At 35.5% G+C, this 25,163-nt stretch overlaps 1 protein-coding gene across 3 annotated transcripts in view; it reads right to left on the bottom strand.

Annotated features, from left to right (window-relative positions):
• Window positions 1-539: 539 nt before the first annotated feature.
• LOC110677254 (homeotic protein spalt-major) overlaps window positions 540-25,163 on the bottom strand; it is a 29,760-nt gene continuing 5,136 nt past the window's right edge. The window contains exons 2-5 of one of the 3 annotated variants that reach the window (XR_002501055.1): window positions 6,064-6,982; window positions 3,795-5,986; window positions 3,573-3,731; window positions 540-2,364 (exon numbers count right to left, since the gene is read on the bottom strand). Coding sequence is in view for 2 of the 3 variants with exons in the window: in XM_021848374.1 (XP_021704066.1) it covers window positions 1,894-2,364; window positions 3,573-3,712; window positions 3,795-5,986; window positions 6,064-6,982 (3,722 nt within the window). In the remaining variant the exon portion in view is untranslated. The remainder of the gene's footprint in view (window positions 2,365-3,572; window positions 3,732-3,794; window positions 5,987-6,063; window positions 6,983-25,163) is intronic. The other 2 variants (XM_021848374.1, XM_021848375.1) reach the window with 2 other exon arrangements.

Consider the following 25,163-nt stretch of genomic DNA (forward strand, 5'->3'; position numbering starts at 1 on the left):
TTTCAGAGTAGCTCCTTATTACATAGCATTGTATAGCCCACATTTTACTTTTTCGATAAGTTGACGTAAAACAAAATGGCCGCCTAAGACATTTTGTATGGAAAATGTCGGTCGCCCAAGGAACATTGGAATATCTTTCAAACCAGATCACCAATCATCAATATCGACACGGATCCTCAAACTAGAAGAGTTTTTTGAGAACTTGTGAAAAAATGGTGCAAAAATACCGAGAAACAAAAAAGTTATCGCAATTTGAATTTTTTTCTTGCGGTAAAAAAATAAGCTGCCGGTAGAGAGGTTAAAGGGAAATAAATCACATTATGTTATATTTTTGTTTTATTATGTTATTTGGATAACGGAGCCTAACAAAATTATATCAAATTATGATATGCATATCATATTCTGATAAAATTGTATAATATTTTTGTTACAAGCCTCTAGTCGGGATAGCAATTACAATCAAAATTCAATTATTTTGAGTAAATAAATAATATTCATGAGGGAGCAGTTCGGATAAATACGTTGAAATGCAGATCAAATTTTATTTTTCTTGGATGTGTATTATTTTGTCGTTTTCTTTTCCGCTGCTGTACATAGTTTTCAATAAAAACAGTATTATAAAATAGAATATAAATACCTTAAGTATAAATTCTCATAACATAAATTATCACAAAAAGTTGTTAAATTACAGTTTTATGTTTCTGGTATTCTTTCCAAAATGTTAAGATGAACGAAACTGTAAATGATTCGATTTACTTCGTGACAATTAAAAAGTAAGGTTGATCGACCTCAAGTCTATATACAATTATTAGTCTCTGTACTATTGTCAATGAAAAATATCTCAGTAAAATATAAATAAATGAAACATGGTATGCCTGGCTTTGATTTTTTTGTTATCAAGTCTTCGTCAAATCGAAGTTTTAAAGTCTGTCCGAATGTTATATTCCACTTCCATTTGTCATCGTTCATTTACTACGATTTGTATTTTCATCGATAACTATACATGTACAAATATCATTTCAGGTGTGTTGTATAACTTTAAATAGATATTTGATTTAGACTTTCATAAAGCATAATATATTACTATATTATTATATTTGTAGGTACATACATACAGTGACACACTCACATACAGTACTTTTGAAAGAGCTCCTAAGCCCAGGCGATAGCTACGATATAATTTCTATACAAAAACAATTTTTCCTATTTCCGTTCGGTTTTAAAATAGGCATTAGTTAAACAAAAACAAACTTTCAGTTGTTCCTTATCTATCGGTCTTTTGCTTGTTCTGCTTTGAATCTAAGATCACGTCAACATAACACGGATTTTACAGTCTCTGTGTATTATTCTTTCTTGGATTCAAGAAATCCATTTCATTGGTTCATAGCATTCGCATTTGTTATATTTTCGATTTATCTCATTGAGTGTACAAGGATACTAGCAATTCTGTCTCATTACGAATACCTTTTGGCCATGCGTAGTCCTTGCATGGCTTTTATATTATTTGATTTTTAATTTTGCGATAAAACGTGCCACTAGTTCTGATGTTCAACCAGGGAGTATATAGAACAGATGATATGTTACAATTTTTACAAAAATAGACATTTTCATTTCTAAAATACAAATTCGGTTTTCTTCATCAATAGAACGAAGTTGGGGATTGTTTCTGAGATCGCACATTTGATTACTAGTTCCTTTTCCTGTACTGCCTTTCACAAGTTAAATTCCTATTTTGAATTGTTTCGCAGTGAATTCAGTTTCTATGAATACCTCTAAGCCATAGCATCATAGTTTTCCACATACCATGTTTGTATCACAACAGCAAACTCAGTTTATTCACGTTACTCATGATTTTTTTTCGTCGAGTACTGGACTATTATTTGCGTGAAATTATCAACTTGCTGCAATATTTTCCGGCATTTCCTTTAGCTTTTGGCACCAATTTTTGATGTCCACATCTTTGTTTATGAACTCTTGATAGTTATTATTAGACGATTGATTCTCTGATGTGCTAGAGTGCAAACTATTAGAGCCATTCTCGTCGATGGCGTTGTCCTTCTCCTGTTTGACGTAATGTGCCGTGGTACTTTCGAAGTTACTAGAATTGGAACGTTCCCTTTTGTTTCCACCTGCCGAGGCAAAATCGTCGATCATATCCATAGGAGCAGGAGAATAAGACTGCGAAAATCGATTAATGCCATTATTGACAGTGCTGCTTGATCCTCCCCCGGTACTTCCACCGCCGGAATTAGAATTTGGATCTTGCGGTGGAGTTTGTGTGCGTGACTCATCTCCGGAATTGCCTCCCGAGCTGCCAAACATATCACGGATCTTGTGAGTGAGCATGTGCTGCTTCATATTTCCCTGTAATCGAGAGAACACAATAAAATACATAATCAGCTTTTAGTAGTCCCATCTAATGTCTCGAGAGTGTGAGAATGTGTTATATAGTTTCTATAGTTAACAGTAGAAGGTGTATGTGAGATAGAAACATTTAGTTGCTGTGCATGAAGAAGCAGAGAGGCAATTATGTAATAAAAGACATTTAAGTTAGTTTTATAATTAGAACACTATAATATCATCAACCGAATCTCACCCGACTTTCATACTGAGTTAGTGAACGAATGAGAGTTAAAGCATACGGCTATGAAAATAGATACTTAAAATGTGACGATTTTGGCACATTCTATCCGTTCATTCTAGTACATTGAATCGATGCATAGGTAAGTTTTTTTTTTCATTTATACTTCTTTATTGCTTTCTTTGAACAAGGTAATAGTTTTGCAGCTCTAAGAATTAATATTTTTGATGGAATATAAACGCAAACACGAATGGCATGCCTAATAAAGATGTTATATGTTGACAATTCAAATAAACAATAAACGATTAACAACAAAATGATTTACAAATAAGCAATACATAAGCATTTTATGATAGAAAAGCAAAAAGCGTGATGCATTTTAATGAATGAATAGCTCAAGAGCATATTTATTCAATGTTTTACCTACAGAATGGTAGGTTTTCTATTTACTGGATTAACATATAATTTCTCTTTCTAAAGTCTCAGCTGCAAATGTCGTGTCAAGTTGCATTTTTGAAAATTGGGAAAACAAATCGATAAAAATATTGCATACAATCGTATAATTGTTTTCTTGGTCGGATTTTTTATTTCCTTTATTATCGACTTGCCCTAACGGCGCAACAAAAGGGGACTGCATCTGAATGAGAAAAAAATGTCAACCCACGTGAAACATGAAGCGGGTGGTTTTCAGTTTTTGTTAAATGCTGTATTGAAATAATAAAATTTATTTTCCGGTTTTAAGGAGCCATACAAAAAACACACTCAGTCAAAGACCTCTCTCTACTGCTTTTCACACAACATGGGATTCAAAAATATTTTTGGATCTTGTGCCGCTACAAAAACATACGAAAAAATATTGATTTTCGAATCGAAAACAGAACTAATCAGGTTCAAAATTTGGAACGAAAATGAACTGTTTTTAGAAACAAAAGGTGAACACAAACGGAAGGGAACCAAGAAATGAGGAAGAAATAGTCAATTAGATTTTTACCTTTGTAGAGAATCCTCGATCGCAGATTGTGCATTTGAATGGGCGCTCCTTCGTATGGCTTCGATAATGAATTTCAAGCGCGGAATTACATGCGAAAGTTTTAAAGCAAATATTACAAGTTGTTGTGTTTCCACGTACGCCTACAATTAATCAAATTTTCTGTAATAGAAATCTAATGTTCTGAGAATATATGCAAAGTCTACTCCTAAACATGGCACTCACCGAACAGTCCGAATGGAGGCATATTTGAACCAGGTGGCACTATTGGTACATTCCCCAGAAATGGCGGTCTACTAATGAATGGTGGAAATTGGGGCATTCCTAAGAAGGGTGGTCCATATGGAAAAGCAGCAGCTGCTGCCGCTGCAGCCGCCGCTCTACCGGCCGCTCCAACACCAATTTGTTCTCCTCCTGAAGTTGGTGGCGTAGACATCGGTGACCTCGTGGACATAGCTGACGAGACGGAACCAATTGGGCTGGATGATCGTAAACGCTTAGCGTCTGCGGAATTCGGGCTAGCAGATGCAGTATCTCGAGAGAATTCCTCGTTTGGTAGCGACCGTACAGACAATCGCTGAAGATTCATTGCACGTAGATCTTCGACCTGATTTTCAATAGCCGGAGATGTAAGTCCCGGCCTTACTTTTAGTTTTTCGTTTGCTGGTATTTTATGAGATTTTTCATCATGTGCATCATGCTCGTTCTCTTCGTCCGAGTGCTCCAAACTCCTTTTATTTTGATTACTTGGGGGAAAATCATTCAATCGTACACCAAAGGGATTCAATCGTAAATCAGGTCCTTCATATTCTTTGATTTCTGCAGCTTTAATTTGATCGGGAGTTAGATCCGTCATTTCTCCAGTATGCAGACGAATATGCTGCTGCAAAACGAATATATTGGAGAACTTCTGATGGCATACTGGACACTGGTGCAATGTTCTCATAGGCGGTTTTATCCTGTGAACACTCATGTGTGTTTTCAAGTTGCCCTTCGTTGTGAACGATCGACCGCAAATTTTACATCGGAATGGCCGTTCACCAGTGTGAACGCGATAATGCATTTGAAGTGCACTTCGGCAGGAAAGTACTTTTTTACATACCAAACACTGATTTGGCTCGGTGGTTTTGCTATCGATATTATCAACCAGCTCTTGAAGTTTCGATGTTTCTGAAGAAATTTCTATGAAATTTTCCCACGAGCTGTCATTGCTATCTGGACGAGGCATATGGGCTGAATAGAATGACGGATCGAGTACCGTATCTTGGTACAGTGAACCAGATGATGAACTCGATGGAGGAGAAACCGAAGGAACTGTCGCTAAGTTTTCGACAGAATTGTTTTTTAACTTTAGTGGAAACTCTTTTTCACTAGTGCTATTATTTGTGATTGAAATATCTTCCTTCTCTTGCTCCATCTCGTCTTTTTCTTCTTCCCGATGAACAGTCTTTGTTGACTTGTCCGATAGATCTAGCGACTCTTCCATTGGTTCCTGTTTAATGTTCGGAGACTCATGAATAACCACTTCCGGTGAAAGCCTCATTTCAGGAGTAGGTTCTCTTGGAGGCTCCACTGGTTTTTTGACTTGTGAAAGATCCACAGGATTTCGTGAAGATTCATTCAATGGATTAGAAAACATATCTAAAGGTGGTCGAGGTAAATAAAAATCAGGGAAGAATCCTCTCGGTTGAAAAGTATTTGGGAACTGAGTTGGAGGTCCTGGCGGTGGAATAGGTGCAGGAGGAGGTTGAGATTGCTGTTGCTGCTGTTGTTGCTCTTTCAGTGCCTCTTGTGGAATCAATGGTGGAAAATACTTATCCAAATGCTCGGGAACCGGATTGGGATTCATTGGTATGTGCGGGTACTTATCAGAATGCCTTTGAAAATGTACTTTTAGGTTTCCTTTGGTGGTAAATCGGCTTCCACAAACATTACATTTGTATGGCCTCTCTCCTGTGTGTGATCGAATATGGATTTGTAACGATGAGTCTGATCCAAATATTTTTCCGCAGTACCTACAGCGATGTTTGAAAAGTGCGGCATCATTTCTCCCATTAGGAGATGATTTGTCATTAGCAAAAGCCAGTTCGTCTAATAAATTATTGGATAGAATCCCCTGCGAGGCTGAGTTAAGAACTTCTTGGGCTTTTTTCTCCAACATTGCCAACGAGTTTGGTTCACTCATAGTTGATGGCGCATGATCAGTAATTATATTAGCCGCCAAAGAAGAGAAATTCGAATCTTGATATGGTAAAATCTCATCCCTTTCTGATGTACCAACACTTCTAGCAATAGAAGAAAGAGTGGATGTAGAATTGTTTGGTCCGATGCTAGATGCTGCCGTCGAAACGGGTAACGTTATTGGATGTTCTAACATAGGTCGCTTCTCAACGAGAGATTCAGAAGCTTTCGGTTTCCTAACGCAATAAATGAATGGAAAACATTTAAGGTCATTTATCTGGTAAATTTGGAAAATCTTGCTATGTTGACTTACCTTAGCTCCTCTTCCGGGACTGGATGAATTAATGGGCGATTCTCGGTGCTTGCAGCCGCTGCAGCAGCCATTATATTAGCCATTTGAAAGCTTTTACTAAACGCGTCTTCAACTCCTTCTTCTTCAATTTCTTCATCTTCTTCTATTCGATCTTGTTTGCGAAGGTCTTGAGGCTCATTCCTCTTACTATGGTTATTATTATTATGACTATGACTAAAAATTGAAGAGTTTCCAGAGTCATTCACCGTGTCATCTTTCTCGGCATGTTTTTTCACTAACTGAGATTGAAGATGTTGAATCAGTTGAAACTGTAAAAACTGTTGCTGTTGCAATGTGAAAAGTGCCGACTGTAGAATAGCCAGATTTTTCACTACAGTATCATTATCCATATTGTTCGCCAAAGCATTCGCGGTGAATTGAGCAATTGCATTTTGAAAGGCTTGGATTGACATCTGCCCAGGAGGAGGGAAAAATGCCGCAGGATTGAATTCGTTCGGCAGAGCTGAGCTGGTATTGGTCACAGGACTTTTCGCAGCAGCAGCAGCCGCTGCAGCTGTGGCGGCTGCAATTGCAACTGCAGCCGCCGTATGACCAGTAACATTAGCCGTCGGAGATCCATCCAATGAACCATGTGGTGTCGTGCTTCGGTCCTGATAGTCGGATTTTTTGTTTCCATCATTGTCTCCCGCACGACTACTGTCGTCATCATTGTTCTCTTCGTCACTTAAATTATCCTCGTTATGCGTGATCTCCTCGCGATCGCGATGTTGTTGATGTCTCGTAGAGAGATGACGATCATTCAGCCTGTCTCGCTTGATGCTGTCCTGATCGGTATATTCTTCCGACATTCTAGGGAATGATTTTACCGACGGCGATTGAACTTTATTTTCTATATCGCTACAACTGTTCTCCTTCATATCTGCATGAGAGGAAAAAAGAAAAAAAATGAATCATTTATTGTAATCATGTACCATGATGGCAAACGGTATCAAAATTGATATAACAATTTATTGAGCACTGTACCGGTTAGGCTAGATTAAGCCACCAAACATACATGCATGTTAGAACACTGCAAGAGAATAAGACAATCGAGCACGTCACTGGTTATGAATGTACCCGTGTGCCAATATTTATTATAAACCCATTTTGGATTTACGCCCTTCTTCCAAGTGCGCTTTAACCAAGCTGAAACATATATGCACCGCTTAAGGATTTTTAGCAATACCTTTTCCAACATTTATATTGCATTTTTCTCGCCTCGCAAAGCCTTCGTTCACATTTTCTGCAAGGCAAGTTGAAGTCGTGCTAAATCTGTTTTAAACCTTTATCTCTTCAGATTCGACATGTACTCGGTTTTAAATCACTGCTCAGTCGAGCCTACCACTATATGATCGAAGAGTGTAGCTGGTTGTAGGACCCTGCAATCCGTTTATCTTGCTATGCTTGGACTCTTCATGAATCTGATCTATCTTCTAGGTACAATTATATGTATAGATACGTTTTTAGAGATATTTAGTTGAAATCGGGTTTATAACTTTATGACAGGAAGATACATAAGCATTTTGTATTGAGCTCGTCAACCTTTTTGCTAAGGTTTGTCCAGTGTACTACTATTGATGAAAATTCAATCAAGCGAAAGACGCAAAGAATGAAGTTGAAATATTAATGGATGTGGTTGCACCTCGATATAACCTCATATGATATGATAGCAGCATCATAATCGCATCAACGTCTGAATAAATGGCACAGATATCTTCGAAAATTGGTGCCCGTGCTCTCGAAGAGCACTCTACATTAATATTATGCATATAAAGATAGGTAGCGGCAGTTTACAGGAGATGCAAACGTGCATACTGGTACAAAAACTGGTTTTAGCAAGTGATGACGTGTATAAATTAACAGCAGCTTTCGAAGTCTTTGACAAGCGCACAACCGACGTTAAGCCAAGTATCAATACATACACTTGAATCTGTTTTGGCTTGTGTTTGTGTGAAACTTATAAGCTTAATTCAAAAGCCGCTTGAATAAATTCGCATGCCAAGAAATGCGTGTGATTCTTACACAGGAAGAATTGTAAAAGCATAAGGAGATGAAAGCAAAGCGACGGAAGATGAGACAGGAACTTGATTGGACGAAGCTACGAAGAGGCGATCTTAAGTTGGGCAACAAACTTTGCGTTCAGCGCAAATTTCCGATGAAACTTACGAGTGAACTGGTAATTGCAGTCACTGATTTCGTTCAGAAAAAGGAGCAACCCGTCTGGCAAGAAGATGATAACGAATATGAACCGAGAAAAGGAGAACTCAACTAAATGGAATGTCGAACATCGATCGATGGTCGCTTTTCTGGTCTCGGACATCGTTATGCGAAGGAATCAAAATGGACTCCCAATTTTCTGGCAATCATATTTTGCTGTCGTATGTACTGTAAAGCAATTAATTCTGAACTCAGCTCGTGCGTTTTCATTTTTGATACGAACAATGTAAAATAAGCTGATAAAAGCTAAAGCTTTGAATTTTATTGCAGCATGTCAGAGAATTAACCTTGCTAAAAATGATAAAATTATGCATTCAATTGTTGACTTTTGATGACTTTAACTACCATTTGCGATGACTGTGAGTAATGTGCGCTGTGTGCTGTACCTGCACCATAAGCTGACAAAAACACCCAAATTTATGCATAAGATCCAACGTATGAAAAGAAGGGTAATTTCAGCCGAATAATAAACGAACTCATTACTGTTGAAAATTGCCTGATTTATTAATTTGCTGGCCTCAGACCAGTGCACAAAATGTTAAATGTGACTGAATGTGTAACAGTAGGGGAAGACGGGGTAAGAGCGCCCGCCGGGGTAAGACGGACCACCTTCAGTTTGGCATAAAAATAGCGGTTTTCTTGAAAGTTTATCAAGCACTTTGCATAAAAACAAGATTTTTGTCATTCCGAAGCATTTAGAATGATATTTTTATGAAATTTTCCATAACAAATATCAAAAACAAAGTTTGTGCTTGTCGGTATTGAATTTGATCTAAATTTAACAGATACTCACTTAAGGATTTCGGAAAGGATTTTTTTGTAAAAACATTACAAATTACCCGTCCATGCTTGAACAACAATGAGAAATGTGCATTAGTGAAGTGAAAATTGAATCGTAAAAATTTAACTTTGAAATAAAGCCATAGTTCTGAAATTTGCGTAAGTGGGGTAAAACCGACCACTGTTGATGGGGTAAGACCGCCACCCCTAATTTATACCAAATCAAATGTCTGAATCATTTTTAAAGTTGTAACTACGTTGTACATTACTATTCCAGTAAAATTAAATCAATTTTGTTAAAAATTCAAGCCAAATCCGCATATTTTTTCCAAAATATGGGTGTTTTAAGGATATGATAAATATATATCTAAGTTTTTTGAATTCATTAACCCTAAAAATGATTCAATATCCACATTAATCAATGTAGAATTCATAAAACATTATACTTTTTAGAATCACAGCGAACTGATATATATTTTGCAAAATTGTGTACGAAAATCGTGGTGGTCGCTTTTACCCCGTGGGTGGGCGGTTTTACCACGTCGCTAAAAATAATTGTGATAAGACATCACTTTTTCAAGCTTCAAGAAATAAATGAATTTTTACAAATACAACACCTGTGATATTTTTTGATCATACCTAAGGCTTCAAAAAACGACATGCCAAACAGAAAAATAATTTATTGATTCTTGATTTTTACATATGAATTAAATTGCTTACCCCGCCTTCCCCTACCTATATACAGTACAAACGTGTCATAAAGAAACTCTGATTTATTTTTACATTGAATGTTTATCAATGTTAGGCGTAAATTAAAACATTCAATTTTTAAATTAAAACATTCAATTTTTAAAGAAAACTTGTTCACGAAAGAGACTGATTCATATGATCATTTTTTTTTACTATCATAACATAATTATTGATCATCATCATTTTGTTTTCAACATCAAACACAATTAATTATCTTCGCATATTTTACAATACGACAAAATGTTGGTTAAATTTTTCTGTTTTGACTTAAATATAAGAAGATTAAAAACATAATGGACACATTAAGCGAATGATTATTTTGAGATTATCAAAAAGCAATACTTTTCATTGTGATAATAAATCTTCTAGTTGTTCAGCGGTATACCTGTATGCAATTAAAACCAAAATTACTACTATATGAAGTCTATAAGTCGAGTCAGCCTTACAGTTGAAGTCGATATATGTCTATCTATCAAAGGACACAAACTCTAGTGACATTAAATGGTTCAGTTAGTCTTTAAGTTTAATATATTTTGGACGTACTGAATCTATTCGTAATGAAAGAATCATAATAACTGTCAGAAAAACGAGATAAAAAATAGGTAGAAAATATGCCTGCTTAAATGGTATCGGGGCATAATGAATACACTTTCGTTCAACTTATTGCGTTATTATTAAATATATTAATGAGTGTCCATCTCTCTGATATGCAAGGCTTTTCCAAACATACTAGCAAGAAAACACTTCTTTACTTTTCAGTAGGGATCAAGTAGTCAAAGTCAAATTTCAATGGACAATCAAAACAAAAAATAATATAATAAAATACCTTTAGGCCGTTAAATAGTTCATATACAATTAACATTTTAATCAGTGTATACAAATTTGATAAAATGTACATATCCTAAAAGAATAATAAGTTGTCAACTTTGCTCCGCGTGTTCATTATGTCCCTAGTCCGCAAAACATTGGGGACGAATGGGCAAAAAATGCGGAAGATCTGATTGATTGGTGAACAACTTGTGTAATCTATATAAATAAAAATGGAGTGGTGTTTGTATGTCACGAAATGGCTTCCGAACGGGTCAACCGATTTGAATGATTGTTTTTCCGTTTTGTTCGTCAAGTGTTCCGACGTGTTTGTGTGTATAAAAATCGCAGGATATTCACCGGGAAAGTCAGAAAAAACGAGCGTGAACGGAACTGTCATTTTGTATGGGACGACCCATAGCGTTTTTCAATAGCCTACTTGAGTGCAAGACGAAGTTTGCCGGGCCCACTAGTTTTCTAATAATAAAAAAAGTTCCATGATAACATTGTAAGCCCAACAATAAACTTAAACAACTGCAACACGAGAACATTTGAACTGCAAGGATAGGAAACCCTTACATTTTAATCGTATTACAGTCTCTATTATGTTGGGTGAATGACCATAATGTTAAAACCCAGTAAAAAAAAAGTCTCTATTATGATCACAACGTGATAATTATGCTTTTGTGCGACTATATTTGGGAATCACAGCCTTCCAATGGATGTTATTGAAATTTTCTAATAGTGTTAGTGAAATGTATATCGAATTTGAAAATATAATGTCGAAAATTATGCAGCACTCGTTGTGAGAATACAAGAAAGGATGATCCATTACGATGCGCTTTGCTGAGGCTTCTTCTACTAATTATGTCGCTAGTCATTATTATTTACGTCTCAAACAAAAATAAATTATGAAGGTGGACGTTACAAATAGTCAATTTCAGCGTTTCGTGATAAATGAAAGATGCCTGACCTTGAGACAGTTTTGAAATCCTAAAATAATATGAATTGAATTGTAAGAATTTGTATATAATGATTGGACATAATAAAGTATGTTTATGCTGTCATATTAAAACCTCATTTCTGCGACTCTTTAGATTTCTTGCAATCCTGTGGGGCAACAATAGAAGCTTATTAAACATCTAATCATTTTAGTTGTGATTTGATGACACAAAGGTAATGCAACTATAGATGAAATTAAGCAGGATTGAATTGAAAATAAATTTTTCGCTATGTGTAGAAGGAAACACAAGGAACTTTTCCTTCAAGAACCCAAACTAAATCAAATCGTTAGTAAGATTTACTGTTGTTGTTTAATCATAATAATTCAAACATTACAAAAACTTTTTTTCGGTCTTTATCCACGAGATTTTAACCCTGGAATCGTTCATCTCGAGACCAACGGATGAACTTCCCTTCCGAAAGAAGTCATCCATGTAAGCTCTATTTCATAAGTGACTAAGGAGAGGGGGTTGTAGCCAAAGACAACAGTTCTTACAAATTTAAAATAAACAGTACCTTTTAATTCCACCCTAATTGCTTATCTTTGACAGATACGCTATTTCCACTACCACTTGTAGCCTTCTTAAGTGTCAGTTACTAGTTACCACTACTAAACTTGTTATTAATTAGCATGAATTGAAAGTTATGTAAACTGCTAATTGCTGATAATAGGTCTTCAAACTACTTACTGGAATAAATGAAACTACTTACTGTTAGTAAATGAAAAGCGAATTTAGTATTATTCCATTCAAAAGCACTAGAATTTGTATCTTGGTATATCTCGACCTGAACTGTGAGGCTGTCTTTAGTGTCGTGTACGATACTCAACTTGCGATTTAGTCTAGTGCACGACACTGAAGATGGACTTACAGTTGAGGATGAAATATGTGGCACTGAAGACGGCCTTATAGTTGTGTTTGAAATATGCGTATCTGTCAAAGTGTACAAACTTTAGTGGAAATAAGATGATAATGTCCATTTAAGTGTTTGAAAAGCAAGTTCCAAGTTATCATAATAACATTAGAATAAACAAATTTGACATAATCACCTTATTTTAAAAATATCGGATGTTATATTTTTATTGATTCATTTCATTGTACTGGGATACCAAAAAACTTTAAATGATATTCGAAATCCGGCATTGTATTGAAGTGGATTTTCAAAAAGAAACGTCCTACAACTCACACATTATTGAAATTAGTTTTTTGTTTATTATCACGAGCACAAAAGTCTAAGAACTAAATCACGCCATAATGATTTAAATCCTACTTAATTATGACAAAAAATAATAGAAGCAATCTAAATCAGCACAGGTAGCAAAGAATATTCTACTAACAACCCAAACCCAAGCGCGATTGTTGAATTAAAAGGTTATGTAAGCGCACAGCATAACTTTAAGCCTGTGTTTCCCGAACTATTTAGACCTTCGCCCCCTGATATGAAATTCAAACATTTTCATTAAGCGTTAAACTTACGTTGAAGTTTTGATTAATATCTCATCATAAGTGTATCGAAAATTGGTCAAATTCAAAGGATTTAGTAGTCAATCATAATGCTTGAATGATATTTCAATTCAAACATTATGATTGAAACCCTTCGAATTTGCCCAATTTTCCGTATACTTATGATGATATATTAATCAAAACTTCAACGTAAGTTTAACGCTGAGAAAGAATGTCTTCTACTTGTATATCCATGAAATAATATGCACTATCTGTCATGTATGTAAGGGTTACCACTCATTGTTGCAGGGCACAGCCGTTAGACAGTAGACTGTCCTCTTTGTATGATGTTATCCAGTTGATTGTTCCAAATCTTTGTTAAAATTCAAGGTTTACTCAAGGCAATCCCAAAATTACAACCCAGATTCTAGCCACTGATCGACTGGTCATTAGACTGGGACACGGTTATATGAAAAATTTAGATTCTCGCTCCAGTCCCCTTTTTGGATTGCATTTAGGACCCATAAAAATGTGCAAAATTTCTGCTCGATCGGAGAAACTATATTTTAGCGCCAGCCGTTCAAAGTTTGTATGCAATTTTTTCTTAAGCTTTGATCTTTATAATTTGATTTTACTTAAGCCTGTTTTTAAGAAGGGTGATTGACGTTTATGTTATTTAGTGGTTTTATCATTGGAACTCGATTTTTTACCAAAATCACATACTTTGATTTATAAAATTGATTTGCACTATAAATACTGAATAGACTGCGTGTATACAAATTATTAAAACGAGTAGTGTAACAAATGCGTGAGGAATAAAAGAAACTTAAGCTGCCTTATTTTTCAGATCCCCTAACAAAAAGACACTTAACGTTATTTTAGAATCTGAAATAAAATATCGCCAAAAATTCGCACATATTTTCTTCTTTCAATGTTATCTTTGGCAAAAACCATCCGAATCTAAACAATCCAAACAATCGTCCAGATTTGTCTACATTATTTAAAAAAAAATCGAGCGCATTTAGAGGTACTTACAAGCACAGATAAAATAGTAAGGGGTCAAATAAATTACTTCTCAAATGTATGTGATTTCATTAATTGAGTGTCTCTTACAAACAAAGAGTTTATTTCTGTTTTTCAATATCTCCCATACCATCACTTTCGCCTCCTATCTAGCTTTTTCGCCCCCTCCTCTCCTAAAAAGTTTTACAAACTATCGCCCCCCTGGACCTGAAAATCACCCTCAGGGGGGCGAATTCGCCCACTTTGGGAATCACTGTAAGCTATCGATCTGAACCGGGTCTATCGGAGCTACTAAAAAAGGCAAACGAATTGAATGATATTTTTAAATTGCAAAATATTGAAAACGTTTGCAAGAGTCTATAATGTTACTAAAAAGGATTGAACATCATAATTAATCAAACATTGAAGAACATAACATTGATCGGTATAACCTTTCATTTGAAAAGTTCAAATAAATATTTTGCATTGAAACATTTTTATTGCATTGGTGTCGCTTAAAAATCTTAAACAGTGTTTTACAAGTTAACAGGGTTTTACATAAAATGAGTATGTGTAAATTTTTCAAATTTTTGAAAAGAGTTCGATTTTTATGAGTAATGTTAAACAAATATTTCTAATTCAGCAAAACTTCGAAAAATCCAATATTTTCCCAACACATTTTTTTAGATCGTCAAAAATGGGTATTTAACTTGATGTTTTGATTATGGAAAAACATTGCTGAAGACATCATATCCTTAATTTGACGCGTTTCAGAGTTATTCAAGATTAACTGAGGACATAAATGTGAGATTCTTGGTGTTTTTTTGCAGAATATCATACAAATGTGATCCAAGTTCCGTTTGTCTGAACACCGACCAATTGTAAATTGTAAATACTGTGAGGAAAAATCATCATGTTTTGGATTAAATGGAAGTCAAACCTTATTTTCCAATCCAACAAACTTATTATATTTTGCAATTTTCGGGTTGGCATTTTTAATTTTTTTGTATTAATTTTTTTTACCGTGATACGTATAAAAAAACCTCAATTAGAGCCTAATTTATATTTATTCTGAGTTAGTTTTTAGAAGATCGATCTGAGCTATGTGAAATTGACACGCTTGCCACTTGTCTCCCTAGTGAGTGCAATGAGGAAGAAAAAATAATCTAAATAGCTCAAACCCGTCTACTACCACGAAAAAAATCGACCTAGTTTGATTCAACCTATTTTAAACAAAGAAATTTGTTCATTTTTAATCGAAATTAGTTGTTTCTAAACGTAAATGGTTGCTAAAACAAAGTCGTATTTTTGAACCAAAGTTAAACAATGAATAACAATAAAAATAGTTCTTCAAAAATAATTTCTTAGTTGTTACTAATAAATTCACAGTCGACTCTCCACATCTCGATGTGCTACATCTCGATATCTCTCCCTATTTCGATGGTTTCATAAGTCCCTTCAGTCTGCACACATTTTCACTCTCCATATCTCGATATCCTCCTTATCTCGATATCTCCATATCTCGATGTGTTTCTGTTGATTTTTCGTTCTCAATTTTCTCTCCGTATGTCGATATGACCATTATCAAAGGTTACTAGACCAAAGTTTTGGGATTCAAAACAAATTAGGAGCGCAAAATGACGTTTGTTTGTGTATTACTTTCTTGGCAACGGAGTGTTTTTCAATTCATCAAAAATTGTATCTTTGTCTCGATCTCTCCCTATCTCGATGGTCCCTTCAATATCGATATGTGGATAGGCGACTGTATATGTTGTTTTTAGTTATATTTAGGTTATTGAATTTTGATTTGACAACTTAAGTTCAAACGGCCACAATAACTCTTTCTATTAAATATCGTGAAAAAGTAGCAAAAGCGCTGAAACGTCAATTTAGGTAATAAGTTATTATGAAATTGATTCATAGCTTCCCCAGGTATCATTGTTTTTAATTCTGTGAAAAATCAGCGAATATTAATAAGTGTTTTCTTTTGAAATAGATGTATAGACCAGGAATATAGGCGTTCAGAAATTTATCGCTAACAGAAATTTATCGCTAAGCTAACCAATGGAAAATCCCGATAAGATGGAGCCTATAGATATATTTTTTTACTTGGAATACATATACATATTCATAAACTTTTTAACCAAACATAAATCTACAATTTCTAATATAAAATGACTTATGAAACAATAAACATATTAGAAATAAATGAAAGAAATAAAAACAACGCTAGCAGTCAATCTGTTATTAAATTCAATCAAGAAATTTAGTTTGTTTTTAGTCCCATCTACACTGTTAAAATAATGAAGATTACACGTCATGTAAACTTCATTCATGCGATGTAAACATGACGTCATGTAAATTTCAGTCTGAAATCATATAAAAATGTGTTATATGTCATGTAACACTCAGGATCCTGATCTGAAGTTTACATGACATATCATGTAAATATCCATGATATTCCACGCTCCAATTATGTGCATTATATGTCTCAGAAATTTACACGTTTCGTTTAAACTGTGTCTTTTTTTTATGGTTTGAAACAACGTCGAATGCTTGTTATTTTGTTTGTTGTCAAATAAAACAACCAAACGCATAGTTGTTGCAAGCTAGTTTTGATTTAATTTCAATAAAAATCTGTATTAAAATTAACATTAGAGTTCAGTTTGTTTCAAACAATCCATTTTGTCATCTCATTTTGTTTGTGCAAAATTCAACCAAATATTTTGGTTGTAACAAACTTAATCTTCGTTGCGATTTCTAATATTTTTTCTCCGTGAAATAATAAATCCAGCCTTAACAACAATTATTAATGAAATACGGCGCGTCACTTGTCTTCATTCGGTTTATTGGAACATATGTTGAAAATTGGATCACATTTGTATGATATTCTGTAAAAAGTATCAAAAAGTCACATTTTGTCAGTTTTGCCCCAGTAAAACTAGAATAACCCCAAATCACAAGCGTCAAGATTGATATTTACTTTTGATGATGTAAAATTGAAAATTTGCTGAAAATAAATTATAGTTTTTGAACATTTACGAAACAATATACAAAATTTTCGTACAAACCATACAGTTAAAATAGCTGTAAAAAATATAAAAACCGTAGGTTTTACGAAATTTAGCTGAACTACAAATATTTGTTTGACATTACTCACGAAAATCAGATTTTTTCAAAAATTTCAACGGGGCAACCTCTCACCGTCATTTCTTAGAGCTCTCCTCATACAAAAGTTTGATTGTTACATCCTTAGCTATGATTTGGAAGTTGAATCCCCATGTTTTCTTGCAAAGTGGTATTTTGGGTCACCCAAATAAACATGAAATTTAGAGCAAATGGGTCGTTCATTGAGTACGTCACGCAAAAAATACCTATTAAACACTTTTTATACTCCCGAGCATAACTTTGGGTTAGAAAATTTCAGACATGGATTCGACCTTAAAACAAGAAAGCTCTGAAAAATCTTATAACAATTATATATGGCCCATTACTAACGTTTATATGATTTGCACGACACATACATCGAAACATACACGTGTGTTTTCTTGTAAACGGTCCCAATGTTAACGTTTTAAAACAACCCGGGCAATATGCCCCTCCCATAGAAAAAAAAAGTCAACAGCGTTGTAGAAATATTTCCAAGGAGAATTCCACCTTCTGCTAAGCTTTAAAGGGTCCATTAGCATTCATCTTCCGGTAAAAGTTTTTGTAATAAGTGCAATAGTAAAGAATGGGTTTCATCTACTCTGAGGCTTGCTTATCAGAAGCAAAATTTTAAATCAAAAACCTGATTTTCGATATTTTTAGAATGTCTATTGATTGTTTATATTTCTCAAAGAACATATATGCGCAACACATTTTCTTCGCGAATATTTATGATATGTGATCATATTTACGTATAAAAAAAAACCTCCATCCCGTGAATTCAAGAGGGGCGTATTGCCTGGTTGAGGCGTATTACACCGAGTTACCCTACTTCTTGACCAATGCTTCGCTTCAATATGCAACAGGTAGCAATCAGTAGCATGTAAAATAATCTGAATGCATTCACCAACCTAGCCAGAATATTGTGCTACAAGAACTAATTTTGTTACATGATGAAATTAGCTCCGTAATGCCCTAAAACACTTGAGCCCATGGAAAATCAGTTGATAGTGAAAGAGTTTTGTGGCATGTACACTACCCGCCATAAGTATGGAATCGCATCATCTAGTATTGCAACACCTCAATTGAATATTGCAGCACCCCCCAAAAAGTTTAGCATCACCCGTAAGCTATTACACTAATGACGCAATATCTTGGAAACCTTACTTTCTAGAAAGCTGCGGTCTTCAGCAAAGTTGTTCAGAAGCCTTACGGCGTTCATCAGCTGACATTTTTAATGCGCCATTTTGCCGCTACGTGGCGCTAGTGTGCATGTAATTTGGTCATATTTTAGACGGCTCTAGCTCATGAACCTGACCACTTAGAATGTTCGTGTCTTCAGCAAAGTTGTTCAGAAGCTTAAAAGCAATCTGAGACAGCACTGATTGGTTAGCAATTTAGCCGCTACGTGGCGCTAGTGTGCATGTCATTTGATCATATTCTAGCAGGCTCTAGCTCATGAACCTGACAACTTAGAATGTTCGTGTTTTCAGCAAAGTTGATCAGAAGCTTAAAAGCAATGTGAAACAGCACTGATTGGTTAGCAATTTTGCCGCTACGTGGCGCTAGTGTGCATGTCATTTGATCATATTCTAGCAGGCTCTAGCTCATGAACCTGACCACTTAGAATGTTCGTGTCTTCAGCAAAGTTGGTCAGAAGCTTAAAAGCAATGTGAGGCAGCACTGATTGGTTAGCAATTTTGCCGCTACGTGGCGCTAGTGTGCATGTAAATTGGTCATATTTTAGACGGCTCTAGCTCATGAACCTGACCACTTAGAATGTTCGTGTCTTCAGCAAAGTTGTTCAGAAGCTTAAAAGCAATCTGAGACAGCACTGATTGGTTAGCAATTTTGCCGCTACGTGGCGCTAGTGTGCATGTCATTTGATCATATTCTAGCAGGCTCTAGCTCATGAACCTGACCACTTAGAATGTTCGTGTCTTCAGCAAAGTTGTTCAGAAGCTTAAAAGCAATGTGAGGCAGCACTGATTGGTTAGCAATTTTGCCGCTATGTGGTGCTAGCGTACAGCTGAGAGAGGAGACAGCTCACTGACAGTTGGCATGTTTTCTTGCCTTCTTAGACTTCTATCTTTAGTTCTTGGGTTGTGCACAACGGTCTAATGATCTTATTTTGGTCAAAATCATTCACTCATTGTTGTTCACTGTGAAAAAGGTATGAATAAAAAATCAATAGCAGTTTGCCAACACACGACTATATTTAGATATTCAACTTTTTAAAATGTGCAGTCATCGAAAAACACCTAGAAAGTATAATTACCTTTACCTAAATTCTGACGGTATTTTACGCTTTGCTCTTCAAATGTGTGGTTTTCCAGTGTCAGTTTATGACAGGTTCCCTTGTCTTTTGGGAACTCGCAATCTAAGCCATCTGTCTCCTCTCTCTCAGATGTGCAGGTAGATTTGGTTATATTTTCGCGGGCTCTAGCACATGATCTTGACCACCTAGAATGTTCGTATCTTCAGCTAATATTTAGAAGAAGGCATTTTCTAAGAACCTGTTTACTTAGACAAAATTCAAAACATTGTGGAATATAATACAGTGAGGACCCGATTTTGTCAGCCCCTCGATGAATTTTAGGCTGACAAAATGGGGAACCTGACAAAATCGGGTCATTTTATAATGTTCCTGTTTTTCAAATTTCGACGTGTTAATGATTGCTTGTGAACCGCGTCAAGAACTTGCATGGACTTTTAAGAGTTCATTAAAAAATTACGTAAGCCAAAATGTGTCAATTTTAGACCCCCTTTCACCTCCACGTAACAACTTTTGTATAGAAAATTTTAAATTTTTCTTTGAATCGTAACACTATGTAAGACCCCCTCCCTCCCCTGTTGCGTTACGTTATATTTGAACGGTCCCTAAGGGGTCGATGACCATTGGCCTAGCCAGGTTTTTTCATCAGGGGGGGGGGGCTTGAGAAGATCGATTCTTAACATTTCATTCACGATTTTCACGACAAAACGATCATTATACATTACACTCTTTTTGCATGAAACATAAAACTATACAAGGTACCCACCGTATTTTTTTTTTCATAGTAAGCTAAGTAAAGTCCTAAACGCGTCTTATTTCAATGTTGAATGACGGGTCTATTTCAAGTCTTGCAGATTTACCTATTGGAAAAATTCCAAAGATTCGATTCGTTGTGGTCCCTTTGATCGCCAATTTTGCTTTGTCCAGTAAAATAAATGGAATCAACCTGAGTTCCTAGTTATGATTGTACCCCGTTTGGCATAAAGTCGTTTGGCATAAGGTCATTTGGCATAAAGTCGTTTGGCATAATGGTCGTTTGGCATAATGGTCATTTGGCATAATGGTCGTTTGGCACAATGATTGACTTAGAATGTATGGGGCTGTCCATTAATTATGTAAGGGTTTATGGGGGGAGGAGGGTTTCGAGATTTCTTACGCGCCATACAATTTATTTTTAATTTTCATACAAAATACTTACCATGGGGGGAGGGGGGGTTGAAAAACCCCGAAAATTGTCTTACGTAATTAATGAATTGCCCCTATATCGGCAGTTTTGAAGCTTTTACCTAGATCAACATTGGTAAGTTCTCACTAAGCGTGGTGTTCGTTCAGATTTTTCAAGCTATGAATGTCAAAAATTGCTGTGGCATTAGAGAGCATAACTTAATAAAACTCGTGACGGGTCTGGTGGAAGATCTTTTCGAAATAATTATTTTCTCTACATCCCAGAGCATAGAGTGTTGAGCTTGTTGCGATATACATAATTTAAAATATTAAATTGGCAAAGAAAGTTCGCAGTTATTAATAAAGGGAACGCTCCTAGAACATTTCGCTGCAGATCAAGGTCTGTCCCAGTTTGGACGTAACACTTGATGAAAATTACTTGCTACAAGAAGGGAGATTTTATTCCAAAGATCTTATACTGCAGCATAATGCAAAATTAGCCTAATACGAGAGCAGATTATTTTTCGTTTAAAATGTTTAAGGCTCTAGCCGGAAAAAAATCTTCCCACAGCATAACTCAAATGAACAACACATTTTTTAAGAAAATATGTATGGCAAAACTTTGGAACGATTCAAAATAAATTTTAATTTTGGAAGTGTATGTCAAAAACACCGTCTATTATCGAAAGAAGGGAAAATTTGTGATTGAATTTTTTTTTTCGGCGTATCTTGAAAGGAGATCATTTGTTTGCAAAAAAAAATATGTTGAATGTTGGCAGGTTCTAAAGCAATTATCATTCTAACAGCACGTCTTCCAAGAATTGATAAAACATGGTTAGCTTTACTGAAAAATATAATTCAAAACAGTATAAATATAAAAAACAGCCTATTTTTTAAAAGAAGGCAAAATTTATTATTGAACCAATAGAAGATTGGACGCCAAAAATTGTTGCGGCATAACAAAACATCAAAAATATCGTTCAGAATCATCGGTTCCTCGAAAGCCAGTTCCCCGGTGCAGTTTGAAAAGGTGCTATAATAGTCTTCAGTGACTGCATAGTGAGCAAGAAAGAATGATAAGCTACCAGAAAAGGAGGTATTCTGTCATTCGCGGCTATACACATGTTGACAAAAATGCTGAGGACGGTAAAATTCGAAAGAACCGCCAATTAAATAAAGAAGGGTGCATATTAAATGGTTAGTTCATCCATTACCCTGGAATGCATAAAGTTACGGCAATTGTGAGTGCCAAAAACTTTTCGGGGAAGTGGGCTATTCGTGGCATTCGGGGAACTGGCGTTCAGGGAAACAACATCCAGGTAAAAGTAACGCATAACTCATCGTAACTGCAGTAATCGGTTTCTCTTTTCGCCAATAACTTGACCAGATCAATGTTATCGATTGCCGCCCTTTTGTCAGTTGGAAACAAAAAAATATCTAAAAAAAATACAGCTCCAAAGAACAGCCTATGTATAAAAGAAGAGAAATAAATTTAAATTTCAAATCAACAGTGTTTATTCCTATAATTATGGTTACATCATATAAAAAACATAGAATTTTGAAAGAAGGATAAATTTGTGCTAAATATATAATAATCTTCAGTAAAAAAATCATTCCGATTGCGAAACTCAAAACAAGAATTAATATTTAAAAGAAGGGCCATTTCTGGATAAATAATGAAATACTATTGGCAATAACTTTCTTAATATGCTTTAGTTTATTCAAGAGCATATGATTGTTGGATAAAGTGTCATTTTGTATCAATTAACTCCAAAACAAGCCTGATGTCATCAGAAAGATACAATAGAAACGTAAAAACGAATGTCATCTTTAGAAATTCCTGGATTCAGACTCATTATGCCAAACGACTATTATGCCAAATGACCATTATGCCAAACGACTTTATGCCAAACGGCTTTATGCCAAACGACTTTATGCCAAATGACCTACCACCCCTAGTTATACATGATCGATGAATTATCTAAAAATTTCTCACAGAACACAGAAATTCCTAAAGAGGTTCATATTAAAATTCCTCTTGATTTAGAAACTCCTTCGAAATAGCATAAATAATTGCCTCCAAGCTCTTCTTGGAATTCATTTTAGTATAATTCAAAGAATGTTTCATACGGAGTTTTCACATAATTTTCCTAAATATTGTTTTAAAACTCAATGTTTGGAAATGGAATGTGTGTAAAAATATTTCTTACTGTATGAACCCAAAGAAATTTTTGTAAGTTTTCATGGATTTTTTTGCTGGGTTTTTAGCGCAGAAGTATTCATAAATTACATCACATGAAGTTGTGAATAAATCTCATAAATTATTCCTATACCTAAGGGATGATTTAATGCTTCAAAATGATTTTGGTGAAATTCCTAGTCAAGTTCCTTGAAATCTCGTGAGCAAATTTTGAAGTTTATCTCGAGACATACTGAAGATATAAATGGAATGAATTCAACAAGGACTAAAAGAAGATAATTATTGGAGTAATTACTTGAAAAATAAAAATATTCTATTAGAATTTTGAGTGAAGTTTGTGGTCGAGTTCAAGTTCAAGCAAAAATCAATTTAATTTAGACGCAAAACCCTTTCGGTGTACCCACTATGTTTCTGGAACAATTTATTAAATTATTGTTTGGAAATTTTTGAAAGAAAAGTTTCAACAGGAATCCATAAATTAATTTTTGAAATAGTATTGAGAGAAATTCTCGGAGGAATTCATGAATGAACCTACACACATGTTTTTTTTGTCATAAACTCGGCTGTATGAATCCCGTTTTTTTTTTATTTTAAGAATGATTTAACTAGCGAGTTGCCAAGTTGCTAAGTAACGAAACACAGTTTTATGATACTTGAGATCGCTGTACATAACTCGTTTAATATTTGGCATATTAAATTGAGTTTTTATGGAAGAATTTTTAGAATCACCCTTAGAAAACACCTTTAAATTTTGTTGAGGAATCTCTGGAGAAATTCGAGGTACAGCTAGGAACGATTTATAGCATAATTTCAGGAATAATTGGAGAAACACGTTAAAGAAATATCTGGAGGATTATGAATGATATCTCGAGTGGAATTCCTGTGGGAAATACGAGGAGTCCGATTACTCTAATGATAATATTCTGCTGAAGACACGAACATTCTAAGTGGTCAGGTTCATGAGCTAGACCCGTCTAAAATATGACCAATTCACATGCACAGTAGTGCCACGTAGGGCAAAATTGCTAACCAATCAGTGCTGCCTCAGATTGCTTTTAAGCTTCTGAACAACTTTGCTGAAGACACGAACATTCTAAGTTGTCAGGTTCATGAGCTAGAGCCTGCTAGAATATGATCAAATGACATGCACACTAGCGCCACGTAGCGGCAAAATTGCTAACCAATCAGTGCTGTTTCACATTGCTTTTAAGCTTCTGATCAACTTTGCTGAAAACACGAACATTCTAAGTTGTCAGGTTCATGAGCTAGAGCCTGCTAGAATATGATCAAATGACATGCACACTAGCGCCACGTAGCGGCTAAATTGCTAACCAATCAGTGCTGTCTCAGATTGCTTTTAAGCTTCTGAACAACTTTGCTGAAGACACGAACATTCTAAGTGGTCAGGTTCATGAGCTAGAGCCGTCTAAAATATGACCAAATTACATGCACACTAGCGCCACGTAGTGGCAAAATTGCTAACCAATCAGTGCTGTTTCACATTGCTTTTAAGCTTCTGAACAACTTTGCTGAAGACACGAACATTCTAAGTGGCCAGGTTCATGAGCTAGAGCCGTCTAAAATAAAACCAATTTACATGCACACTAGCGCCACGTAGTGGCAAAATTGCTAACCAATTAGTGCTGCCTCAGATTGCTTTTAAGCTTCTGAACAACTTTGCTGAAGACACGAACATTCTAAGTGGTCAGGTTCATGAGCTAGAGCCTGCTAGAATATGATCAAATGACATGCACACTAGCGCCACGTAGCGGCAAAATTGCTAACCAATCAGTGCTGTTTCACATTGCTTTTAAGCTTCTGATCAACTTTGCTGAAAACACGAACATTCTAAGTTGTCAGGTTCATGAGCTAGAGCCTGCTAGAATATGATCAAATGACATGCACACTAGCGCCACGTAGCGGCTAAATTGCTAACCAATCAGTGCTGTCTCAGATTGCTTTTAAGCTTCTGAACAACTTTGCTGAAGACACGAACATTCTAAGTGGTCAGGTTCATGAGCTAGAGCCGTCTAAAATATGACCAAATTACATGCACACTAGCGCCACGTAGCGGCAAAATGGCGCATTAAAAATGTCAGCTGATGAACGCCGTAAGGCTTCTGAACAACTTTGCTGAAGACCGCAGCTTTCTAGAAAGTAAGGTTTCCAAGATATTGCGTCATTAGTGTAATAGCTTACGGGTGATGCTAAACTTTTTGGGGTGCTGCAATATTCAATTGAGGTGTTGCAATACTAGATGATGCGATTCCATACT

The sequence above is a fragment of the Aedes aegypti genome, chromosome 2, assembly GCF_002204515.2.
Source record: "Aedes aegypti strain LVP_AGWG chromosome 2, AaegL5.0 Primary Assembly, whole genome shotgun sequence".
Classification (NCBI taxonomy): Eukaryota; Metazoa; Arthropoda; class Insecta; order Diptera; family Culicidae; genus Aedes; species Aedes aegypti.